The sequence below is a fragment of the Anolis sagrei genome, chromosome 1, assembly GCF_037176765.1.
Source record: "Anolis sagrei isolate rAnoSag1 chromosome 1, rAnoSag1.mat, whole genome shotgun sequence".
In the NCBI taxonomy this organism is placed as follows: Eukaryota; Metazoa; Chordata; class Lepidosauria; order Squamata; family Dactyloidae; genus Anolis; species Anolis sagrei.
Genome location: NC_090021.1, coordinates 179356008 through 179383396, shown reverse-complemented (window position 1 = coordinate 179383396; position 27389 = coordinate 179356008). Strand labels below are relative to the sequence as shown.

Genomic DNA, 27389 nt, shown 5'->3' with positions numbered 1-27389 from the left:
AAGTGGCAAAAAGTTCATAAATTTATAATGAGCATGAGAGTCAATTAATATATTAGTGCTATCTTGGTCTTTACTAAAATTAGATGCATTTTAATTAATTAAAGAATAATTTGATTTCTGAACTATATTAGAAACAAGATCAAGCATGTTCCAAATAAATTTGCACACTACTGTATGAACCTATGTCTTATGACTCAATGTTTTTTTTATATTTCGATGCAAAGAAAAAATAATCCCAACTTGTGCCATGATATATAGCATTAGGAAGAAAAAGAAGAAGGGAATGCTTACAATTTAGGGGAACAAAGGAACTTTGATACAAAATAAATTCAACCAAACTGTAAGAATAGGAAAGGGCTTAACTTTCCAGTAAAACAAATGAATTTTCAGGATTGCTAATTACAGAATAGTGAAGTTTTGTTAGGGAAACGTAATCTTTCTCACCCTTGACCAATTTAAGATAAACTATGAAATTGTATTTGTTTACCCTATTGCGTGCCTTTCCAGCAGCCTCTGGACTGGTATAGTGAGCTTCCCAAGAAAGCGCTTGATGATAGGCCGGCTCTTGGCAAATTTATCTTTGATTTCAATTTCTAAGACATCTGTTAGAAGTGCTACAAAAGAATACTTCTGTAAGGAGAAAAACACAATTACTATCAGAAGCAATGGTAATCAACAAATACAGCATATCTGATTTACTTGGGAGCAGTTTAAATATATAATTAGTCAGATACTTAAAGATTTATGGTTACAGTGGGTTGCTATGTGTTTTGGTTACAGTTCGTCATTCCACATACACTGCACATTCTACATACACTCCATGGGAGATATGCATGGGTATCTGTGGAATATTGCTACAGAAAGCAAAACAGAAAAACTAAACATATTACAATAAGCATGACCATGGTATGTTCTCTGGCAATGTAAACTTTTTTTACTTGAAAAGCTTCCCAGAATTTGACCAATGAAGATAAAAAGCACAAATGTCCAGCAGACTGCTATATCTAGCCATGGAAGAAGCAAGTTGACATGGTGTCTCATCCAAGTTTATCATAACTTCTTATAAAGACAACTTGTGTGTTATGGAAATCTTAGGCCCCTTCTACACTGCCCTATATCCCAGGATCTGATCCCAGATTATCTGTTTATCCCAGGTTATATGGAAGTGTAGACTCATATAATCCTGTTCAAAGCAGATAATCTATCAGAAATGATATTGTCTTATCTCCAGCAAAAAGAAAACACTCTTAAATTTTTGTCAGAGACAACTCTATCTACAATATATAGGGGTTATTGGGGGGGGGGGGCTTCAGGGTGGCTTCATACCATCCCAATTGTTATTGGGATGGCATGTAGACACACATACACCCCACTAAAGCCCAGGTTTTTGGAGGGTAGTGGAGAGTTAAACCCATGCCGAAGTGGGTTTTTTAAACCCACTCAAGAGTGGGTTTAAGTCCTGTATGGAAGTGCCTTTAGTTTCACTACAGATGCTAAAAGAAAAATCTTCAACATGTCAAATGAGAAATGATTGATTAAATTTAACACACGATAAAACTACTTGAATTTCTTAATATCATATTTATTTTGGGCTGCTGTTACCCAATTCTTTAACATATATTTGCAAAGTAATTCATTTGGAGACTTTCAAATTTCCAACAACGAAGCCAGACTGACGAAAGTATAATACATTTCAGGCACGAAGAACATCGTAGAGCACGGGGAAATAGCATGTGTTCCATTTAAATGAGTCATCATTTAAGAAATAAATCACCGGAAGATGCCGCAGGACAATAGAAGAAGAGTGTTTCATACTAAGAAAAAATAATCCAATTAGCCTACTTTCCACATGACTTGGAAGACAGAATCTAAACTGGTAGCTAAATGAGAATATTGATACTCTTTGCCTTCATGGTAGTCCTAAATAGACAATTATGGTTTTGTTAAATCAGGAAACTTTTAACCATCATTATTAGGGTATCTTACATCCCAGTTTTCTAGTCTTTATAGACAGACACAAACAAGTTCAGCCATGTGACCATCAGCAAGTCACCTGTTGACCTGTTATGAAATAATTTCTTTTAAATCAGCTTTCCTGGACTGGGAACGTTCCAGATGTTTTGGACTTTTGCTTCTATCAACCCCAGCAAACACAGTTAATAGTTCGTAATGCTGGGACTTCGAGTTCAAGGCACTGGGTGTTAACCAAGCTTGGGAAAGCTGATCTAGATATTGTCTGCTATACTTAATAAAATACAGACATATGTCAATTAGAAAAACCATTATGGATGAAAGGATGAAGCAAGACAACCTGAGAAACACAGACATTCCATTCTGATCAAGGTGTCTCCCCTGCCAGGTAAGTATGAGACATTCCATTCTAGGTTGCAGCATTGCTTTTGCTCTAGCGAGTCTTACTGTCACTGCCTATAACAGGTAAGCAGCAGTTGTCTTCAGAATCCTTTACTGAGCAGGAGTGAACAGCAAAACAAGCAAAACAATTTGCTTTCTCTCCCTCTCTCTCCTCCCCTTTTTGGATTTGGAGGACCTAAAGATGGTAGTGCATATGCTGCTGACCTCAAGGCTGGACTTCTGCAACACACTTTGGTTACCTCCGTACCAAGTTCGGAAATTCCAATTAGTTCAAAACATGGCAGCCATACTACTTACAAGAACATCTAAGAGTGAGCATATTACACCCATATTAAAGTCACTCCACTTGCCAATTGGTTTCCGGGTAAAGTACAAAGGGTTTGTTTTCATCTTTAAACCCTACATGGTTTGGGTCCAGGTTACCTACAGCATTGTTTTTTCCTGTACAATCCGCCCCTTAGGACACTTAAGTCCTCTGGGGGGTGGCTACTCCAACCAACCAGAACCCAACTGGCCCGTCACCCAGAGGACCTTTTCATCGGCCACCCCAAGAAGATTGTGGAACAATCTGCCAGAAGAGATCCAACAGCTAACTGAAGACATCTCTTCCAGCAGAGCTGCCCAGTCAATTTTATGAATTTAAAACTCACATCCTGTATTTATTGTGTTGTAATCTTTGTTCTGTGTATTTTAATATATGTATTTCATAGAAATGGAATAAATATTTTATGTGTATCACATAATGTTTTAGGAAGATGTGCTTTTGACTATTGTGCCCTGCTTCGAGCCACAAGGAGAGGTGTGTAAGAAATAAAATTATTATTATTATCATCATCATCTATCTATCCCAAAGTTTGAGAACATACATGGAAGAAAAAAAAGCTGTATCAACTTTCAGGTACTCTATATAACAGGGGTCCTCAAACTCTCTATATACGGCCCTCCAATGTCATTTACCCGGCCCTCGCTCAGGGTCAACCTAAGTCTGAAATAAAGCACACAACAACAACAACAACCTTATCTCATCAGCCAAAAGCAGGCTCACAATTCCCATTGAAATACTAATAAGTTTATATTTGTTAAAATTGTTCTTCATTTTAATGATTGTATTGTTTTTAAGTGTGTTTTACACTATAAATAAGATATGTTCAGTGTGCATAGGAGTTCATTCGTTGTTGTTTTTTCAAATTATAATTCGGCCCTCCAATAGTTTGAGGGGCTGTGACCTCTGTTTAAAAAGTTTGAGGACCCCTGCTTTATAATGTTAAATATATATTTGCCTTCCCTGGCTCAATTCTTCATGTGTGCATATGGTTAGTTTTGAATACAAAGTTTGCAGAAACACGTTAAACTGCCCTTCTCTTCCACATTATCTGTTAAAGCAGTGATGTCCAGGGACACATTTACTTCTCAGACTTCTTTTACAACAATGGCGTGCAAATTGCCCTTGCCCTAAATGCTAAGCAATCCCTTCCACTTAGCATCCTACAGAGAATAGAGACCATAGTTTAGTGGTCACAGATCAGTCAGTTTCCCATTCACACTTCCTGCATCTGGACACAAAACGTCCCCTTAAGTGGCTTTTCCCTAAGAAAAAAACTGACTGGTCTGTGTTCATGTGGAATCACTGTAACCTAAATTATTTGTGTTTGTATGTAATGTTTAGATAGACCCCTAAAATGTCTTGTTGTGCTGTGAAAGTAGCTGCCTGTTAGAATTCGTTCTTGGCATTTCCAGGAACCCATGAAACATTTATCCTGCCAGGAGAAAAAGTTGAATGGCTGACAGCAACATGGCTCAGATAAATGGGCAGACGCCCAGAAAATAAATATTCTATGTCAATTCCAATAACCAACTACTTTTTTTAGTATGCAGCAAGAATTAAGATACCAAAACCAAGACCAGTTCACTTGCACAACCTCATCAACTCAAAACATTCTTTCGATGGTTCTCGTTTACCTCTCTGTGCCAAACAGGGTTGGTTGTGTTACTGATGATAGTAGACCGCCTTTCCTGGCCATGGTGGGCAAATGTAGGAAATGTACTTTTCTTTCCAGGCTGAATGGACATCTTTAAGTAAGGATCAGGATTGAAGAACATTCCCTTTTTGAGTCCAACTGCCCTAATATCTTTAAAAGACAGAAGAAGAAAAAGGGGGAAAAGGGAAATCAGAAACATTCCTTCTTACCAACTGCTTTCACCTTTGATTCAGTTCACCATCAAAGATTCTCGCTTCTTGCATTTTGCCTATAAATCTATAATCATACAATCTGTTTCTATCTCTATAAAGCTGCATAGTCTATTATGGATGCACTACTTACCTAAAATATTATCTCCCGATTTGGTTCAAACTAGAACCTCCATCAATCAAAACCATTAAAGTAGCCAAGCTTACCGTTGATGATGAAGATTGTAGTCCAATTCATTTGGATGGGAATTGTTTGGGAAGGACTGTATGTATGGCAAACAAACTCAGAACCAGGCCCGTAGCTGGGGGGGGGGGGGGGGTTTGAGGGGCTTCAGCCCCCCCCCCTGGAAATTCTCAGGGTGGTCCACGAGGCCTTACTGGTACATTATTTAAACTGTTATGTTTATTCATATCATGATCTGATCACATGCTCAATATATCCCATATGCATGGAGGTATTGAGATAATGATACAAAAAGTTTGCTAGGGTAGATCCTGAGCCCCCCCGCCCCCGGAATCAAAATCCTGGCTACGGGCCCGGTCAGAATGACCATCCACTGACCACCCATCTCATTTGAAAACAAATTTTAAATTGGGTTGTGGCTACTAATAACATCATGTAACACGATTTTTGTTCCTAGGCCGTGTAGTTCCCTCTGTTGAAAGACAGGCTTCCATATGCCTTGGTCAATTATCAGGCAAAACATTCATAACACAGACAGATCTCATTACTGAAACGCAATTCTAATGCCTCTCTTCAACTCTGCACACTGTTGATTTAATTTTGCATTACTTTGGAGCAAGATAAACAAAATCCCAGAGATCTTGTGGCAGATTGATTGCTTTATCAAGCAATGTTTTTTTTTACAAGATTTTCTATTAAAGCAATAATGTGCAGCTTTTCTGTTAATAGCCTAAAAGAGAGTATCAGCGGTCTCAGAAGATGGGCTCATGGCATTTTCAAACTTGTTCCAACTTTTTAATGGTTATACCTACAGTGCTCTAAGGGCCTACAATGACTTGGTGTAATGAAACGGAAATACAACAGGAAATGAATGTAGCTTTTTTTTCTAGAGTCATGTGCCAATGGGTGGCAACTGTACTGGGAATGATTGTGGATTCATCTTAATTTTGCAGAGATGGTATGTGTTCACAAGGTGCTCCAAAAGTGCAAGCAGGCAAACAATTCTGTTGTCGCTTAAGGGCTTTTATTGTGCAGTCATCCCATCTCAAACGTGACATTTTGCAAGAAATCCAGATCCTGCCATCCCCTCCTTTTTTCAAAGCCTTACTATGTCTTGCAACTGCTTTCTCCATCATCTTCCTCATCACAAATAAATAACGATTTTATTACACCAGGGCTTTAAAACTGGTAGCTTCACATTGCTGCCATCTGCACAATTCGGGGAAATATAGTTTGGGGAGGTGAGGACATCGTAGCTGAGAATTCAAAAGACTCCACCTTAAACTACATTTCTCAGAATTCTGCGGGTGGCAAAAATGTGGGGCTGCCCACTTTAAAGCCCTAGTGCAGTGGTTCTCAAAATGTGCTGAAGCAGAAGGTTGAAATGTGATGAGGTTGGAAACTGCTCCAAAATATGAGCATTCATTTGCACAATTTGCCTAATGCAGTGGTTCTCAACCTGTGGGTCCCCGGGTGTTTTGGCCTACAACTCCCTGAAATCCCAGCCAGTTTAATCAGCTGTTAGGGAGTTCTGGGTGTTGAAGGCCAAAACATCTGGGGACCCACAGGTTGAGAACCACTGCCCTAGTGTGATAACATCGCTAGTGAAGATCAGGAAGAAAGAACAATTGAAATGCACAGTGTCTTTTGACTGTGCTAAGAAGCTAGAAGTCAAGGGGCTCGTTAATACTGGCCGCTTATTCCAGGGCCAGTCCAAAGCAGTAATGCTCAACAGTGACCCTGGAGGTAGCCATACACTTTGTCCCCACAACCTGTAGCAGGGGCGGGGCAAAATTCAGCAGGACTGAGACTGCTTTGGCATGGCAGGATCATCACCTTGCTGTCCCTGTTGCAAGGGCTGCACAGTGAGTGCAGGCTACTAAATCCATGTGAACAAGTCCTAGAAAAAGCTTTACTACCTCATCACACAGGCAAAATTGCCAGTCCTACAACAGTTTGATCACACTTCGGGCATGGAGCCCACCAGAACCAATCACAGGACATAGATCTATTTCCGGTTGGGCTCCGTGCCTGAAGTGAGGTCAAACTGTAGCAAGGGGCAGTGCCGGGAACACGGGAAGCTTCCTATGTTGCATAAAGAAGAATGGTGGGAAGCCAGTTGGCAAAGCTTCCCCCGTGGGATGAGGTATGGGCAGAGGTGGCCCTAGGTAATTTTCAACGATAAGCAAACAGTATTTTGGTGCCCCCACCCCACCGATCACTGATATATATTTTCTGTTCGTCGTGGGAGTTCTGTGTGCCATATTTGGTTCAATTCCATCACTGGTGGAGTTCAGAATGCTCTTTGGTTTTAGGTGAACTATGCATCCCAGTAACTACAACTCACATATGTCAAGGTCTATTTTCCCCCAAGAGTGCCTCAAGAGCACCCCTGGGCAAAATCAACTATACTGCAAATGCTTACTATGCGTAATGGGTTGAGCCACCCCTGGGTATGGGGCAATGTGGGGCATAGGGCAATGGGTTTCCGCTGACCCTCTTCGGATTAACCACAATCCATGGCGAATCCCCCGCTATTGCCTGGCTTAATGTGATTAGGTCCCGAGATTCCAGTTGCAAATAAAAATCTTAACAGATGTATTTTATATCTATATTAATCATGCAAACACACATTTCCACCTTTAATCAATATGTAAGAACTACTAGCAGAAAGGTAAAAGCAAAGACATGTACACCCCAAAACAAAATGGATGAGTAAATGAAGAAGATAAAGAAATTCAAATTCTTTATGCATGTCAATTGCACACAAAACAAAAATGATATAGTTTAAGAAGCTATAGTGAAGCAGGCTTTTTCTTTCCCCAAGCAATTGCTCAGGGGCTCAGCCAATATGCTCCGTTTGAGTTCAAATTGCGGACGCAGATGAGTCAGGAAAGGCAGCCAACTGGATTCAACAAGAATATCATAGTTTATTTATAGCAGCTGCTAGTGGCTTTTTCGACACAACATGGCGTCTCTGGAAAAAGCCCCCGAGCATCAAAGGTAGTGTTCTTTTATACATCAAAAGGGGTTCGGCTTTAAGAGCCGCCCCGAAGATTAAATCATTGGTTAAGAAAGCTGTCAATATTATAATTAATATTAAGCAATTAGCTCATATATTTTTAAGTTTCGCTTCGCAATAAGCAAGCCCCTTCTTGGAAACATGCAAACTACAGCTGAAAACATCTGCTGACCTTGGCAAGTCCTAATTTTAGCCTTGGCCATTTCCTTTTGCAAAGTTGGCAAGTCTCATGACCGATTTTTCACCCTTTGACAAAAAAAAAACTCATCTTTAGTCTGTCTTTGTTTCCCATATATGGTCAAGTCCATCCGTTCTCTTTTCCTACATGCAAACCTCGGCAGCTTTAGTAAAACTTAATGCTTGGCTTTTTACCTTTTCTATAGCTGTACCTTTTTGCATACCTACAGCTATACCTTTCTGCCTTATTCCCACATGTTTTTGTTTTGCGAAGCGGTTTACAAAAGCGAGAGCAAATCAGCAAGGGTTAGATATTACGGATCTCTCCAATTATGCCTTTTAATGAGAGCTATCTTTTCTACCGAAGCTGCCTGATGTATATATCTCTGGCAAACTTGAAGCAAAATTGGAAAACAGCACATTAGCAACAAAAAGACAAAACCGCATAGCATAATCACAAGTATTATTTCTCTAAGCCATGATGCTGAAGGAAGCAGAGACGTCAACCATGAGAAAGGTTGCCATCCATCTTCCTTTACGTTATGATTTATTAACTCTTGCAATTTTTCCAAATCATCTTCAATTGTTTGGTTCAGATTATGAAATTGGACCACGCACCGGCCCCTTATTATAGAACAGAATCCTCCTTTTGTTGCCAACAAATAATCTAGGGCTAGCTTGTGTTGCATTGCCATTTGGCTTAGTTCTTCAATTTCTGATTGTAATTGTCTAACTATTTTTCCTGTGGCATTTATGCTTTTCTCTAATCTACATGTGAGTCCCATGATACTCTTTCTGTTTTCTTGGGCCATTATTCCAGGATAGGACCCGAGGGTTAGGAGCCCTGTTATTAATCCTCCTCCTATTCTTGAGCCTCCAGTTTCGGACAGTTGTGAGTCTATAATCACTTCGTCTGAGCACTCAGGTCCTAGGGGTGCTATGGCTTTCAAAGATCTCTGAAGCCTCCTAGGGTGTTTAAGGACTCGTACAGGGAATGTCAGGTATCCTACCCCAACACACTGGTTTCCTCCTGGATGAAAATTGGTTGCCCATTTATCAAAGAAAAACCACATATTGGGATCTCTAATATGCCATCCTGAACAAATACTGCCTCCATTTCTCAGGGATGTGTAATTTGACTCAAACAGTGGGTACTCAGGGTACAGTTCCTTCCAGTCCGTGTCGGCCAGATTTTGTTTGTTAACATATGTAGAGTTATAGGTTCCATACAAATAAAACTTGTCCTGACAGTGAGTGTAATTTGTCAACCTTGTTAGGACGGCTTTTCTGTGCTCCCAGCCTTTCCATTTTTGATTCCATGTACCCTTGTTTGCACAACAAAAACACATTCCTCTCGTGGTGGCAGTATATCTTATTCGTCTAAATTTAATGTGTTTTAATCCATCGGGGACCTGAGAAAATATGGTGGGATTTTGAATAGTTCCTTGTAACCCCCCGAGCACCACCTGGGGGTCAGCTATTAGGGTAGGGAGGAAAGAGAAGTCACCTACTTTTTCTGGATGTTCATATAGGAGTGCCACATCTTTTCCATGCTGATCAAACATGAATCTAGCATGCTCTTTTAGCCAATTTCCCTGTATCATAGTGATCATGTTTATAAGCATCATATATCCAAAAACCGTTCGAACTCCTATTGGTTTTCTAGGGCATCTTTCCCTCCTCCCCATTATAATCTCTATCCACCACTTCCAAGATAGGGCTTTCGTTGGGCCACACTGCGTCATACTTGACCTGCGACGATCTGTTGTTCCCGAAGAGGTCAGCTTCATGGCCTTGTTGACCCCTCAGGGAGTTGCCGGACGATCCTGAGTCTCAGGTCACTCTGATCTGCCTTTTTTATCTCCCACATGGGGGGTGCCAGCTTGGCACGGGTGTAATGTATCCAAGGTTTAACTTCCTTCACTTTAATGGCAGTAGGGGTTGATATCAGCACAGTATAGGGCCCTCTCCACTTAGGTCCTAGTGGGTCAATCTTCCACTCTTTCACAAGCACCTCGTCACCTGGCGAGAAACAATGCAAAGGTGTGGTAGGATAGGGTGGATTTAACTCTGAAGTATATTGTGCAATTTGTTTTATCTGTCCAGCCAGGGCTTGCACTTGTTGAATGGTTTGTTTATCTCCAATCACATGTTGGTCTCCCCCTTTGTCTAGTATCGACCTCAAATTTAATGGTGGTCTGCCATATAGTCTCTCATAGGGGGTCAGACCTGTTCTTTTGTGAGGGGTACACCTTACTCTCAATAGTACCATGGGCAGTATTACAGTCCAACCCAGCCCTGTCTCTTGACAGATTTTTGACATAGCAGTCTTTAGAGTCCGATTCATTCTCTCAACTTTAGCTGAGGACTGGGGCCTATAAGCGCAATGCAATTTCCATTTTGTGCCCAATATTTGACACAGTCCTTGAATCACCTTGTGTACATAAGCTGGACCGTTGTCAGACCCTATTTCTAATGGTATTCCAAATCTGGGGATTATGTCCTTTAAAAGTGCTCTTGAAACTTCTACTGCCTTTTCAGTTCGGGTTGGGTATGCCTCTACCCACCCGGTGTAGGTGTCCACAAAAACAAGCAAATATTTGTAGCCCTTTTGCGGGGGCATCTCAGTAAAATCAGTCAAAATTGCCTCGAATGGGACGTTGCCTATGTGTTGAATTCCTGGTGGCTTTAAGGGTCCTTCTCGAGGATTATTTTTGGCGCATGTCCAGCATCGGTGTGCTGCTGCTGCTGTCAGGCTATGGAGTCCATCAATGTACATTTGCCGTTCTAGCAGCTTAGCTAAGGCTGTCTTACCCAGGTGTGTGTTGGAGTGCATATGTCGGACTATGTGCCACGCCATATCCTTAGGGACATAAACGCGGTTATCTGGCATCACAATGACCTCTCCCTTCCATTTTCCTTTTTCCCCCAAAGCCCAATTCTCCTCTTCTTTTGTGTATGTAAACTTTTCTAACGGGGGATCTCTTATTACCGTCACAGCCAACAGGTGCTGCCTATTGTGGGGGTGCTTAGCTGCCTCTCTTGCGGCCAAATCAGCTAGTCTATTACCCTGTGTCACTGGGTCTTCTCCCCTTTGGTGTCCTTTGCAATGCATTACAGCCACTTTGTCCGGGTCCCAGACCGCCTCCAGGAGGGCCACAATCTCAGCTGCATTTTTAACGCCCTTTCCAGCCGACGTAAGGAGTCCCCGCTCCTTGTACAGAGCTCCATGGGCATGGAGCGTAGTAAAGGCATACTTTGAGTCCGTGTAGACATTGACCCGTTTTCCCTTTGCCAACTGCAGTGCTCTGGTGAGGGCTATCAATTCAGCCCGTTGAGCGGAGGTTCCCGGGGGGAGCGACTCTGCTTCCAGAATCTCTCCCCCCCCCTGTACCACCGCATATCCTGCACGCCTCTCACCGTTCTCCATGAAGCTACTGCCATCCGTGAACAGGGTCATGTCTGCCTTGGACATTGGTACGTCCTTTAAGTCAGGTCGGCTGGAATATACCTGTTCCATCACCTGAATGCACTGGTGGACTGTTTCCTCTCCTGGGGCAGGCAACAAGGTGGCCGGATTTAAGGTGGCACAAGTTTCTAGGGTCACCATCGGGTTATCACACAACACCCCCTCATATTTTGTCAGTCTCTCATTTGTGAGCCAGCGCGGTCCCTTGGTGTCTAACAGCGCCTTTACATGGTGTGGTACTTTGACGGCCAGTGGCTGTCCTATAGTCAATTTACTTGCTTCTTTTATCAAATCTACTGCTGCTGCCACTGCACGAAGACAGGGCGGCATTCCCTGTGCTACCGTGTCTAACTGTTTTGACAGATAAGCCACTGGTCTCTGCCATGATCCTAATGTCTGGGTAAGCACCCCTATAGCCACTCCTTCTTTTTCAGACACGAACAAGTCGAACGGTTTTTCCAAGTCTGGGAGCCCGAGCGCCGGAGATGACATCAAGGCTTCTTTTAGGGCCTCAAAAGCCTCCTGGCACTCTTTTGTCCATTCAAAAGGGTCTTCTCTATTTCCTCGGGTAGCTCGGTACAGAGGTTTAGCCAACGTAGCGTACCCAGGAATCCAATGTCTACAGTATCCTGTTGCACCCAAAAACTCCCTCACCTGTCTCCTAGTGGACGGTGTAGGAATTGCACAAATTACTTCCTTTCTTTCTGTTCCCAAAGACCTATGTCCTTCAGTTATTTCAAATCCCAGGTATTTTACAGTCTTTTGACACAGCTGGGCCTTTTTCTTTGATACCTTGTAGCCTTTTTCCTCCAATGTTCCTAACATCTGCAAGGTGTAATGTCTGCATCCCTCTTGCGTCTTGCAAGCTATCAGTAAATCATCTACATATTGGAGCCAGATTCCTTCAGATTCAGGGATCTTGAACTCCTCTAAGTCCTTAGCAAGCGCCTGGCCGAAAATGGTCGGGCTATTTTGCCAGCCCTGAGGAAGGCGCCTCCACATAAACTGAGTCTTTTGGCCCGCTTGCTGGGTGTTCCATTGGAAAGCAAAGATGGGTTGAGAGACTGGAGCTAACCTGATGCAAAAGAACGCATCCTTTAAGTCCAAAACTGTAAACCATGCCGTCCACGAAGGGATTAGGCTCATCATGATGTAGGGATTTGGTACTACTGGGGTGAGGAGCACCGTGGCTTGGTTGACTGCCCTAAGATCCTGCACCGGGCGGTACTCATTCTTAGTTCCTGGCTTCTTTATCGGTAACAGAGGCGTGTTCCATGGTGAACTACAGGGCACAATAATTCCGTGTTCTAACAACCTGTCAATGTGAACTTGTATCCCTGCAGAAGCTTCCCGACTCACTGGATACTGTGGTCTTTTGACTGGGACTGCTCCTTTCTTCACCTCTACTACCACTGGGGGCACATATTTAGCCAGTCCTGGAGGATTGTCTTCTGCCCACACCAAAGGAGTTCGCTCCCAGGGCCATTCAACTTTTGGCCGCGGGGTAGACTTCTCCTGTTGTACTAAGTATATCCTCCATTCCTCTTCCATGGGTATTGTCAATTCCATTTGGCCATCGTCTAAAAATTGGATTTGTGCTCTTAATTTTGACAAAATGTCTCTTCCTAATAATGACACTGGGCAATCAGGGTGATATAGTAATTTATGACTCACACTATGGCCTGCCAGATTACATGTCCGTTCCTGTAGAAAAGGGCATTTCTGAATTTTTCCTGACAGCCCCACCACTTTGGTGACTTCTGTGCTGGTAGGACCAATAAGTTTGTTCACCACTGATCGTTCTGCCCCAGTGTCCACTAAAAAGTCAACTTGCTGGTCCCCTACTTCCATAGTGACCATCGGCTCCCCGGGGTCCAGCAAAACGAGAGCCTGGTCGGTTCATTCCTCTTCCTCCGCATCCTCCCATTCTTCCTCTGCTATTGCAGCCACTACTGCTTCCCTCTTCTGGTGTGGAGTATAACCTCCACGGCCTCTTCCACGTCCTCTACCTCTTCCTCTGCCTCGTCCTTCGCCTCCTTCCTCTCCAGACACCTTCTCTGTACATTCCCCCTTCCAGTGCCCATACTTCTTGCATCGGGCACATTGATTCCATCCTAGCTTCTTTCGCTCTCCTCCTTTTCCCCTTCCTTTCCCTCTCGATCCTTCTGTCTCTCCATCCATCATGGTCAACAATACTTTATATCCTTCTTTACGATCTCTCTTCTTCTTCTCTTCCTCTTTCTGATCTCTGGCCATATACACTTGTTCTGCTATGGCTAGGAGTTCATTCATACTTTTCCCTATGAATCCCGGTTGTTTTTGAATTTTTCTTCGGATGTCATCTGCTGCCTGGCTGATGAAAGACTGCTGCAGTGCCCTTCTCCCATTCTCATCTTCTAAATTATATGGGCTGTATTTCCTATATGCCTCTTCTAGTCTCTCCAAAAATGCTGAGGGAGATTCACTCTTCTCCTGTCTCACCCCTTGGATCTTTTGGATGTTAGCTGGCCTTTGTGGTCCCCTTTTAACAGCATCTAGCAGGATCCCCTGATAGGTCGTTAGGGTCGTCCTATCGTTGGCAACGTTGGCCTTCCAACCCGGATCCTTTCCAACGGGGAAGCGCTCTGCCCCCCAAGCAACCGCATCCTGACCCGCTGGCGGCTGATTTTGGGCCAATAACGTAGCTTGATTGATCACTTGCCTTCTCTCCTCTGTGGTAAACAGGACCTGGAGGAGCTGTTGGCAATCTCGCCACGTTGGATTATGGGTAGCTATAATAGTTTCTAATAAAGTCGCCATTGCTTGGGGTTGCTCGGAGTAGGGAGGTGTAGAACTCTTCCAATTTAGCAAGTCACTGCTGGTAAATGGGACCACCTGATATAATTGATAAGGCCGGTCATTTTGATCCAATACACTAACTTCCCTTATTGGAAATTCCCTCGCCGTTGTGCTATCTGCCGGACCTTCCACAGGGGAGAGCTCAGCTTGCCTGCTTCTAGTAACGGCTGGGCTTGCATCACTAGGTTCTCGGGCGGGACGTCGCACCGTTTGTGTGGTGGTGTCCGCAACCCTTAATTCATCCCGGAGGTTTCGGAAGGGATTGGTTTCACTGTATGGAGGCTGTAGAACTATGGACACTGGGCTGTCATATGATGGAGGCGGTGTTATCGCCCGTTCCTGGTCAACTGGTCTCTGGGCGCCTTGAACTGCTGCTAGTGGGGGCGCATTGGGAATTACTGGCAATGGTAATGTCCGTCCCTGATCCATGGGCCCCTGGGCGCCTTGAGCCGCTGCTAGCGGAGGCCCGTTGGGAGTTGCATATCGCGGCCCCCGGTAACTACATCCCTCCGCCGGCTCTTCTTCCTGGGCAAGGACTTTAACCTTGACTTTCTTTTCCTTTTTTCTTATCATCATACACTGTACTTCTTTACACTTTCGGACCCAATCAGGATTTTGGGTCACCACGTTGTCCCAGGCATCAATATAAATATATTGATCCGGATGATGGTTAGCACAAAATTTTTCTACCTGCCTAATCTTCTTTAGGTCCCACGACCCCTCCGCAGGCCACCCAAAAGGAAAGGTGGGCCATTCTCCTGTGCACAGATTCCTTAATCTGTAGTCCTTAAAATCTCCTGGATCTCCCTGACTCGATGCAGCTACAAACTTGTCAAAGTTGTCTAGCATACACTGAAGCGGAGACACTGCCTTTGAGTTCCTCCCACCCATGGCCTCTAGTGGGGAGCAAACCTTGACCTAGACGCCCGGACACTCGACGGCACGTTTTAGGAACTGCAAGGTTCGCCCCGTCCTCCCACTACCCCACGGGATACTTAGTGGTCCCCCTTCCCCCAGCGCTGGTGTGTGTTACCTAGTGTCTTACTTGACCACTTATACTTGCCGGGTCTCTGTAGACGTTGGAACAACCTTCGTCCCCCGGACTTTCCTCCTTTTGGATCCTTCTTATCACTCCTCCACTCCCAGTTGATTTCTTGAGAACCCGAAGAGTTGCGATTTACCTTGATCAGCAGCACCGACAGAAGAGGGGAGTGTCGCAGCCGGTTATTAGTAGTCGGGGGCCCCCGTTGTCTCGGCTAACGGCAATCGCCTCTCGCGCCCCTGATGCCGATCAAAAATCGTCTTGCCAACAAGATCTGTCTCCCCCGACTCCGGCCCGTCTGAATCAAATCTCGGTGGAACCTCCAAAAATGAAGCAGGCTTTTTCTTTCCCCAAGCAATTGCTCAGGGGCTCAGCCAATATGCTCCGTTTGAGTTCAAATTGCGGACGCAGATGAGTCAGGAAAGGCAGCCAACTGGATTCAACAAGAATATCATAGTTTATTTATAGCAGCTGCTAGTGGCTTTTTCGACACAACATGGCGTCTCTGGAAAAAGCCCCCGAGCATCAAAGGTAGTGTTCTTTTATACATCAAAAGGGGTTCGGCTTTAAGAGCCGCCCCGAAGATTAAATCATTGGTTAAGAAAGCTGTCAATATTATAATTAATATTAAGCAATTAGCTCATATATTTTTAAGTTTCGCTTCGCAATAAGCAAGCCCCTTCTTGGAAACATGCAAACTACAGCTGAAAACATCTGCTGACCTTGGCAAGTCCTAATTTTAGCCTTGGCCATTTCCTTTTGCAAAGTTGGCAAGTCTCATGACCGATTTTTCACCCTTTGACAAAAAAAAAACTCATCTTTAGTCTGTCTTTGTTTCCCATATATGGTCAAGTCCATCCGTTCTCTTTTCCTACATGCAAACCTCGGCAGCTTTAGTAAAACTTAATGCTTGGCTTTTTACCTTTTCTATAGCTGTACCTTTTTGCATACCTACAGCTATACCTTTCTGCCTTATTAGTATATCTTTTTTTAAAATACAGTGACCACATGATCACATATGGATTTGTACTATATAGTGTTATAAGAACTAATCTTCTAAAACAGCTTGCTGTAGAGGCAAAAAGGCACATCGAATAAAGACTAGGGAAGTGTGAGCAGCATTGGCACAGCTGGACATTCTGGGTCACCATCTCAGAACACATGATGAGTGTTTTTTGCTTCTAACATAGAGTTATCTCCTCTGTCAGTTTATGGATAGTATCACATAGATTCAGTGCAAGATACCTGACCTTGCAGAATACAATCCTTCTTAGAATGAACTAAAGGGGGAAAGCAACCAAGCGAACATGAACCAAGACAGGAGGACAAATCATCAGACAGAACTATTAGGCTCTGTGATGAGCCTGGAGCAAACAGGAGCAAAGAATTAAAGAATAGCTTCATCTCCTGTTTCATATTAACACACCTTCTATGTTCGTTAGGCTAGAGAAAAGGAAAAAATGCAAAATCTTGCCGCATGATAGGAAAAAAAAGTAGGTGAAATTTGTAGAAAGTCAATAGAAATAAAACAGAGATGTTCATGTCTTTGGGAAGATATAAAATACATGTCCATAGGAAGATATAAAAGGAATGCATGTGAAACTCACTCTTTGCCTACCCTTCCTCTCTATATCTCTCCCCAAATCAGTTTGTCCATCAGACCTCAGAGGACTTTCCTCCGCAGAGGGGAAAACAGGATGGAGAATATCACCCTCATTACAGCCAGCTGACCCAGCAGCCTCCAAGGAGAGAACATCAAAGGACTGACCTAGAGGCCTGGGAGAGCTTTGTTGGGCTCTGCTGCAGGAGAGACCCTGGGGGCCGGAGCATTTGATATCCAGCTTTGCTGTCTTGCTTGGCCCTGGGCTTACCCATGGGGAGATCTGCAGCCAAACTCTCATTCCATCTTAGCATTCCTGAACTTTAAGATCTTGTGTTTTCAAATTGTGGCACCTGTACCCTAATCCTGTAACCTTCCAAATATCACCTTAACCCATGATAATAACGCATAAGACCACTTTTACTAGCAGGCTTATGTTTGGCCTGTGGGGAAAGGGATATTGGGAAACTATGTTTTCATCTGTTTTATTGTATTTATATGTTTTAACTGTTTTATAATTTGAAATGTTATATTTATTATTTGTATGTATAATAAGGCATTGAATTATGCCATAATCTGTAAGCCACCTTGAGTCCCCTTTGGGGTGAGAAGAGCAGGGTATAAATATAAAAAGGTAAAGGTTTCCCCTGACATTAAATCCAGTCATGTCCAACTCTGGGGGTTGGTGTTCATCTCCATTTCTAAGCCAAAGAGCCGGCGTTGTCCGTAGACACCTCCAAGGTCATGACTGCACAGAGCACCGTTACCTTCCCACCGGAGTGGTACCTATTGATCTACTCACATTTGCATGTTTTCAAACTGCTAGGTTGGCAGAAGCTGGGGCTGACAGCGGAAGCTCATGCTGCTCCCCGGATTCGAACCTGCGACCTTTCGGTCAACAAGCTCAGCAGCTCAATGGTGTAACCCACTGTGTCACCGGGGGCTCCCAGTATAAATATAGTAAATAAATAAATAAATAAATAAATAAAATCAAAACTTTAATTAACTTTATGCTCTTCTGCTTTAAGGGGAGGGTGCACTAGCCCAGCTCTGACTGACTCATCTTCTGCCAGTCTCATGATGGGTTAATACCAAATACAGGAACACTGTTTTCCAAAAATGTCATATATTGCAGACACTCCTTTGAAAAAAACATAATCATGTTTATGCCAAGTTCTCTAGGCATCCTGAAAATGTTTACTGTCCAGAGTAAAAGATTAATCCATATTTAGTTTTCAAAGAGAGAAAGCATCTATCTGCTACTGCAGAAGCAAGGGCAGTCCTAGTGACTGGAAGAATGAAATATGATTGCGGTTCTGTGAAAGCTAGGACCGAGACACTACCCATATGGCTTTTCTGTGTGGAAGAAAGATTGTGATGAATGTTCGATTGGTAGCATTTGCAATATTTAAAAATATTCCCTGAGACTTCAAAGGAATAATAAATCAAAGCCTGTGTAGCTGAGAGAAGCTTAATAGAAAGCAAGTCCGAATCACGTTAATTTGAAAGGCCAGCTGTTAAATATGAGAGGGCTTAGGGATAGAGCACGGTACATGGGTGCTTCACAGGATCTTTCCAAAAATCTATGAGGAGGAGCAGGAGGTTGTGAGACAACCAAATTTGTGCTCTCTTTCCATTCAAACCAGTAGTAATGAAGACAAGGAAACTGCAAGAGCTGAAGCAGAAGGTTGAAATGTGATGAGGTTGGAAACTGCTCCAAAATATGAGCGTTCATTTGCACAATTTACCTAATGCAGTGGTTCTCAACCTGTGGGTCCCCAGGTGTTTTGGCCTACAACTCCCAGAAATCCCAGCCAGTTTACCAGCTGTTAGGATTTTTGGGAGTTGAAGGCCAAAACATCCGGGGACCCACAGGCTGAGAACCACTGACCTAATGCATGTAACTCTTTCCTTCTGATTAAGGTGGCTTTTCTCTGTTTTTTTTCTCCAATTATTTGCATCTTCATAGAATCATAGACTTCGAAGAGACCACAAGGGCCATCTAGTCTAACCCCTTCAGATGGTTGATGTGGAAATACCTTTTCCACCACACACAGTTTAACTGCATTTCTTTCCATCTTTATATCACTCCCATTTTATATGAATTCATTTTGAATCATTGATTTGCCACATGTAGTTTGGGGGTTGTTAATTGTTTTGTTTCTAAGACAATACTAAACTACCTATTGTTGAATTGCTGAGTTAAGATTCAGACATCATCTTCCATGGAAAGAAAGAATAAAGATCCAGTGAAGTCTCTTCTTAAGATAAGTAAGCAGGGCTGCAATTTCCACCCATTCTCCTTTCTCTCTGCAGCTTGCAGCACCTCCTTCAGTGTTTTTCTGCTTGGGGTTCCTTTTTTTAAAGAGACAATGGAGAAGCTGGAAAGAAGAAATCTGGAAAATGCTTTTCAGGCCCCATCTACACTGCCGTATAATCCAATTTCTGAATCCAGATAATAATAATAATAATAATAATAATAATAATAATACTTATTATTATTATTATTATTATTATTATTATTATTATTATTATATAGTATTCCACTCTATCTCCCCGAGGGGACTCAGGGCGGATTCCAGCATATACAAACACAAAGGCAAACATTCAATACTTAGTAAAGGTAAAAGGTAAAGGTTTTTCCTGACATTAAGTCCAGTCGTGTCCAACTCTGGGGGCTGGTGCTCATCTCCATTTCTAAGCCGAAGAGCCGGTGTTGTCCGTAGATACTTCCTAGGTCATGTGGCCGGCATGACTGCATGGAGCACCGTTACCTTCCCACCGGAGCGGTACCTATTGATCTACTCACATTTGCATGTTTTCGAACTGCTAGGTTGGCAGAAGCTGGGGCTAACAGCAGGAGCTCATGCCACTCCCCAGATTCGAACCTGCAACCTTTCGGTCTGCAAATTCAGTATCTCAGCGCTTTAATCCATTGCACCACCAGGGGCCAGTTTATCTGTGTTTTGTTGTTTCTAGGTATTCAATACCTAGAAACAACAAAACACAGATAAAGGTGAAGGCTTCCCCTTCTGACTCTGTGGGGTAGTGCTCATGTCCATTCCTAAGCAGAAGAGCTTGCGTTGTCCATAGACACCTCCTAGGTCATGTGGCCAGCATGACTGCATGGAACACCATTTTTCTTCCTATCAAGGCGGTACCTATTGATCTACTCACATGTGCATGTTTTCAAACTACAAGGTTAGCAGAAGCTGGGACTAACAGCGGGAGCTCACCCTGCTCCCTGGATTTGAATCACCGACCTTTCGGTCAGCAAGTTCAGCAGTTTAATCCACTGCGCCACCACAGCCCCTAGATTATCAGCTTTGAACTGGAATAAATGCCAGTGTAGATCGAGATTCACTTCTCCAATACAGGAGAATGAAGCTGAATGTGAGTGTAGGATCCAACCCATTGCTCTCAGCAGATGATGGGTAGAAAATGATTACATATGTATATCCCATTTTGCATATATACTATAATTTGATGACATTTGCTAGTGTTATTGTGTTTCTTTAGCAACATTCCTTAATTTAAAAGTAACAGAAGTGAGATAAAAAATTTAAAAACTGCCTTACCTGAGAGTGTAAAGCTAACTAATTTTCGACTATGCTGACCTGCCGAAACACCTTCCGTACCTTCAGCCCCGATCTAAAAAGAGATATTATTATTTTGTGGTTATTGTGGTGACATTAGTATACATATTTTAAAAAGAACCCATAAACAAATGAAAATTATTGCATGCATTCTTTGAACTTCACCTATAATAAATAAATACAAAATAAATACAAAATGACCTGTTAAGGGTCCTTTTTGGGATCAAGTTGCATTAGGAGATTTAAATATTTAACATGTAAAGCTTGTAATGAAAAGATAGATAGACAGAGACATGCTAGTTGGTTTAAGTTAAATCTATTTTCTTATTAGATTATTCACAAGTCGTATTTCTATTTTGTTGTGGCTTGAGATTACAGAAAGTTATAAGATAAACAAATCCTTAAAACAGTGGAGGAAAGGTTCTTATTTCACAATTACCCATAAGCAGAACGCCACCAATGTCAGGGTTTCACTTATCACATTTTCCCTTTGAACAACTTCATTAGATCAGATCATTTACTGAAAAATGCTAGCTGCCATCTTAAATTAGTAGATTTAATATCATTGCTAAACAGAGACTTAGCCTTCATGTCAAAAACAAATCGATATACTTACCATCACAGCAGGGTTTTTCACAGTGATGCATGGAGTTGTTGCTCGCAGGGCTCCACTTACACCATGATAATATTTAAAGCAGATCTTTATTTCAGCTGGAAAGAAGAAAAAAGAAAAGAAAGAAAGAATTTTTATAAACTAGCAATGGAATAGCTAATTTGGATCGAGGCTTCCTAAACATTTTCCACTCATGCCCCCTTTTCACCTGATATTTTTAATGCAATTCTGGTATATCAGTATATAAAATAGGAATAAAAAATAACAATTCACTGATAATAATTCAGCATTTGCAAGGCTTGCTAAACAGGATGATCTACCTTTTTATGAAGCAGAGATGAAGCATTTTCTGCAGAGTTCACTGTTAGCATTGCATGTTGTTGGTAACAGATTTGTGTAAATGTCTAGTTGGCATTCAGAAACATTTCACTGTTGCCAATTTTTTGCAACCCCAACACTGAGCTAGCAGGACCTTATTTGAGATTGGGACCCACAGTTAAAGAAGCAATACTTTATATCACAGTTCACTGAGACTATTGTATACTACTTGAAACGTGCCAAATTCTCCTGCCTGGTAAAGACTGCGGGTTGTGGCTAATACTCTAATAGTGGCTATGTAAAAGGCTCTGTAACAATATAAAACTGCTTATGACCTCATCAGATGGATCAAATTTGGCAGTGTATACTGGTTCCTCTTCACTTTTGCCATGGAGCCCAATGACTCCCATCCTATGATGTACATTTAAATCCGGCAAAACTCCATAGCAAAAGTGAAGAGGAACCAGCATACGCAGCCACAGCGGTAACGTAGGAGGATTCCGCCTCGAGTCGCTTCCAGGTTGAGAGGGGCGGTATATAAATATAATAAATAAATACATTCCTATGTTGCATACACAACAAAGAGGGGAAGCCAGGCAGCAGACACTTTCCCCCAAGGAATGGGGTAAGGGTGAAGCTGAGCAATGCGGGGCATGGGGCGACAGGGTCTCCATGCTGGGCCTCAATGGATTTGCCACAATTTGTGATAAGGTTCCTAAACCCTACTGAAAGCAAGAGTATTTAAGAGTCCTTGCTTCTACATTCACTTACTGTTGATGAACATACCAGTATTGATCACCCTTCCATTGTCAAGTTGTGTAGAGTTACATCGCTAATCACTATGTTTATCTTTACTCTAGCAATGGTAGAGCACAGGAAATAGGAACTTAAAAAATTGTCTGAATACTTGTCAGGTTATATGCTCCAAGATTACATCACCAAAAAAAGAATTAAATACATGAATGGACATCCTAAGGAGAACTAGGAGTCAAAATGGAAAGGGCATATAGCCAGAGTGAAAGGGAAAGGAAAATACAAAGGAAATGAATCAGACAGTCTTCATGATCAAACAATACAATAATACATAGAACAGAAGTACAAGAGTTCCCGGAGGGAGGGGTGAAGGAAGAGGGAAGGGGAAAAATTGGATATGTGTAAGTAGCAGATAAGTATAGAAATATAAAGGATAGGAAAAAAGGAATTGACAGAATGTGATGAGAATATAAGGGGGGAAATTTGTAAAGGTGACTGTGACAATGTTATATTTAACTTATATTTATTTTACTTATATAACCAAATAAAACTATAATTAAAAATTAAGACCATGTTTACCTTTACTTTAATCACAGAAAAAACAACTCATTGTTTATGGACTCCAATCCTTGGCATTTTACAATGTTGGCTATGCTTGAAAGCATTGGTGAGCATTATAGTCATGCAACATCTGAAAAGGCCAAAGGGCCCAGTCTTTAACAGTGACCCCAAGCTGAACAGTCCATTTTTTTCCAATTTTTTTTTGGGGGGGGAAGGGGAAGGGGAAGGGGAAGGGGAAGGGGAAGGGGAAGGGGAAGGGGAAGGGGAAGGGGAAGGGGAAGGGGAAGGGGAAGGGGAAGGGGAAGGGGAAGGGGAAGGGGAAGGGGAAGGAGAAGGAGAAGGAGAAGGAGAAGGAGAAGGAGAAGGAGAAGGAGAAGGAGAAGGAGAAGGAGAAGGAGAAGGAGAAGGAGAAGGAGAAGGAGAAGGAGAAGGAGAAGGAGAAGGAGAAGGAGAAGGAGAAGGAGAAGAAGTAAACAGAGACTGAACTCTCAACAGAACCAATTATTTCTCCCACCTCATTTGTGTTAGAAATTTCAAGGACGACTAAACCCTGTTGTTGACTGCAAATACGGATGAAAATTCTTTCAAGACTGATTACATATTTGCTTAAGTACTTTTTCCCCTTCTTCAGTGGGTCTAGTGTCCAAAAAGCAATCCTAGAATCCAGATTAAAGGTAGCAATTTAGATCACTTCTACTTATTTTCCGCATCTGTTATTTATGGGGCCCTAGCCATAGAGACTTCTCCTACTCAAGGACACATGATTTTATTGCATATCAACTCCTCCACAATGCTGCCAGAATTGAGTCAGAAGAATATTATATTCAGAAATGGTAGAGCTCCAATAATCCTCCTATCCCGGCTGAGTCAAAATTGATGATGTTCTGAATTTGAAAAACTTTAAGCTACAGTAGCAATGAATCATTTGGCTTCTAAAGTGTCAACTGTGAATCAGATCCATGTATTTATATAAATATATTCACAATGTGTATTTGTCAGATGACTACAAATCACAGCAAATGCAACTACATAAAAATAAAACATGACAGAAAATGAAAAAGCTATCAGATAATGTGAGATTTTCTGCCTTGATATTCTGGGATATAGGGCTGTGTGGAAGAGCCCCTACATAGAAAGCATGGGAAAGCTTTAAAACTAATTCAAAATTACTCCAAAACAAATGTACCAAAAACATGTCATGAACATTATGAAACGCATACTTTCAAATGCAAAAATACATATTTGAAAAAAGAGCACTTTGCAGAAACACACTTTTTCTTTTTTTGCAGAGTCGGGCGGGGCACACGTTAGATTTGATTTTCAGCGCAGGAATTCAAGTGACCCAAGCCTCCACAGTAGAGGTTCCATGGTCGGATCACTGCGCCCTGAGAGTCCGGTTGGAGCATGCCTACCCACGCTGCCAGGGCGCCGAGCCAATTTGGGCTCGCCCAAGGAGACTTATGGAACCCAGTAGGTTCCGGAATGCTCTGAGGGATCTGGAGCCTGCCAGCGACTCGATCGATGTGCAGGTGGACACATGGAACATCAGGCTATCCAATGCACTCGACGAGATCGCCCCTAGACGCCCTCTCAGACCCCGCCGAAATCGGTCTCCTTGGTTCACCGAGGAACTTCGACTGATGAAGCGGGAAAAGAGACAGCTGGAGGGCGTGTGGCGAGAACTCCGTGACAGAGCATCGAGATCAGCTTATGAGGCATTCAGGGAATCCTATGAGCATGCTATCACTGAGACAAAGCGAGTATATTATGCTTCTTTGATAACGTCTGCTAGCTCACGCCCGGCAAAATTGTTCAAAATAATTCGATCTCTAACGACGGTTCCTACCGTCCCAAAAAGTGGTAATCAGGCCCCTCCAGCCGAGGTTTTTCAGAGCTATTTTGCAGACAAGATCTCGCTACTTCGCCGGGACCTCCCTGCCACAATTGATACAGTGAGAGAATTTGAGACCCCGTGGCCACTTGCTGGGCCCATCCTCGACCGGTTCATCCCGCTGGATGCAGGGGCTGTTGATAGGCTCATAGATGCAGCTAGACCGACCACTTGCTCCCTCGATCCGTGTCCCTCTTGGTTGGTGAAATCCTGCTTGGAGGGATTACGTGACCCTCTGTTGAAGATCATAAACAGCTCCCTTGAGCAAGGAGTCTTTCCAGAGGGTTTAAAAGAGGCGGTGGTCTCTCCTTTGCTGAAGAAACCAGATTTAGATCCCTCGGTTCCCTCCAGTTACCGCCCAGTTTCAAATCTCTCGTTCCTGGGCAAGGTGATTGAGAGGGCAGCAGCGGAGCAGTTGCAGCAATTCCTAGACAACACAGCCAGACTAGATCCCTTCCAATCTGGCTTCCGTGCAGGGCACGGGACAGAGACTGTGCTGGTCTCCATCACGGATCACCTTCGATGCCAGCTTGACCAGGGCGGGTCAGTGCTGCTTGTGCTATTGGATCTCACAGCAGCATTTGACACAGTCGACCACAATCTCTTGACCCACCGCCTTGCTGTTGCTGGAATCAGGGGGACAGCTTTAAACTGGCTGTCCTCCTTTCTTCACAACCCTGGACAGCGAGTGGAGAGGGGAGGCCTGGTCTCTGAGAGGTACCCTCTATCTTGTGGGGTTCCTCAGGGGGCCATTCTCTCCCCTCTGTTGTTTAACATCTATATGCCACCACTTGCTCAGCTGGTTCGAGGTTTTGGGCTTGAGTGTTATCAGTATGCCGATGACACTCAGCTGGTGCTGAAGATGGAAGGCCGACCGGACTCTGTACCCGATTGTTTCCACCAGTGCCTCGAGGCCGTTACTGGATGGCTGCGTGCCAGCAGGTTGAGGGTGAATCCAGCAAAGACGGAGATCCTATGGCTGGGTGGACCGGGCAGTGGGGACATCCATCTGCCCACCCTGGATGGCGAGGCGTTACGCCCGTCATCATTGGTAAAGAGTCTGGGAGTCCTTTTGGACCCTCTGCTGACAATGGAGGCCCAGGTCTCTGCCGTGAGCAAAACCGCCTTCTTTCACCTGCGGCAGGCTAGACGGCTGGCCCCCTACCTGTCCAGGGATGACCTAGCTACAGTGATCCAGGCCACGGTCATCTCAAGGCTGGACTACTGTAACGCCCTCTACATTGGCCTCCCTCTGACGGTGATTCGGAAGCTCAAGTTGGTACAAAACGCAGCTGCTCGGCTTCTTGCGGGAATTCCGATGAGATGCCACATAACACCAATCTTACTACAGCTACATTGGTTACCAATTGAGCACCGGATCACTTTCAAAGTGATGGTACTCACCTTTAAGGCCTTGCATGGTCTGGGGCCAATGTATCTGAGGGATCGTCTCACCCCCTACCAACCCCAGAGATCCCTCCGCTCTGAGGACCAAGATCTATTGGAAGTCCCCAGTGTCAAGACCTTGCGTCTAACGGCAACCAGACGCAGAGCCTTCACAGCAGTGGCGCCATCAGTCTGGAATGCTCTGCCACCTGAAGTTCGTGCCCTGCGGGACTTACCAGCTTTCCGCAGGGCATGTAAGACATACCTGTTCCGACAGGCTTTTAATGTTTGATACTGTTGTTTTTAAATTGTTTTAAATTGCTTTTAAACTTTGTTAGATTTTAGCTATCCTTGTAAGCTGCTCCGAGCCCCAGGGGAGTGGCGGCATGTAAGTTTAAATAATAAATAAATAAATAAATAAAAATAAATTTTGGTAAAACTTATGGGCTTCCCGTGGAAAATATATTTTTCATGCACAAAAAATATCTGGAAGCAGATGTAGGATTGTGCAAATTAGGAGATTCTGTGCAAAAATAGTTTTTGCATGAAAAACATGGCTTATGTAAAAACACTCTTTACAAATTGACTTTTTCTGCAAAATTTGATGGTTTTTTGCACATAAGATGTTTTTGTGCAAAAACCTTTTTCCACACGAAAACTTTCCCCAGAAGAACATGAGGCTTTTTCCATTCAAAAACAATGTGTTTTTTTCTTTTCCACAATACACAAATTTTGCACAAAAAAGACCATGTGCATTTCTCTGCAGAACAATTTCCCAAAAGACTTCAGATGGTTGAGGTGTTAAGACCAAGCAAACTGCCCAAAGTTCTTGATTCTCTGTTATCCTTCCTGGCTGGGTTTATTGAGGCCCCTTCTACAATGCCATATAATCCAGATTATCAAAACAGATAAATTGTTTTATATGAATTTTAATATGTAATTTAACCTGTTTTAAACAATGTATTTATGTGTGTTCAGTATCTAATTGTTGCCAGTCTGTATGCCGGCCTGAGTCACCTTTGGGCTGAAAAGGGTGGGATAAAAATGTGGTAAATAAATAAATAAATAAATAAACTGTATTATATGAGTCTACACTGCCAAATAATCCAGTTCAAAGCAGATAATCTGGATTTTATATGGCAGTGTTGAAGGGACCTGAGTGTTAGGAAGCCCACTTTTGCCTAGGAAACAAATAATGAAAAATACTTTTTTTTTTTCATCCGGGCTCCTATATAGATGCCGATGATGATGTCCTCCTCAGCTGTTGAAAGACAAGCAATGCTGGTGCCAAATTATAACTAATTCAATAAAATGCTACAGCTCTAATAGAACCCCCTGTAGCTGCTCTTTCATATTATGATTGGGAAGGGGGAGACCA

The 27389-nt window shown here is 43.0% G+C and overlaps 1 protein-coding gene across 4 annotated transcripts in view; it reads right to left on the bottom strand.

Annotated features, from left to right (window-relative positions):
• Positions 1-27389, bottom strand: part of HECW2 (HECT, C2 and WW domain containing E3 ubiquitin protein ligase 2) — a 271624-nt gene that overhangs the window by 101191 nt on the left and 143044 nt on the right. For all 4 annotated transcript variants that reach the window (XM_060780832.2, XM_067470757.1, XM_060780840.2 and 1 more), the window contains exons 4-7: positions 21106-21200; positions 20472-20544; positions 4333-4502; positions 488-630 (exon numbers count right to left, since the gene is read on the bottom strand). In XM_060780832.2, the coding sequence (XP_060636815.2) occupies positions 488-630; positions 4333-4502; positions 20472-20544; positions 21106-21200 (481 nt within the window). The remainder of the gene's footprint in view (positions 1-487; positions 631-4332; positions 4503-20471; positions 20545-21105; positions 21201-27389) is intronic.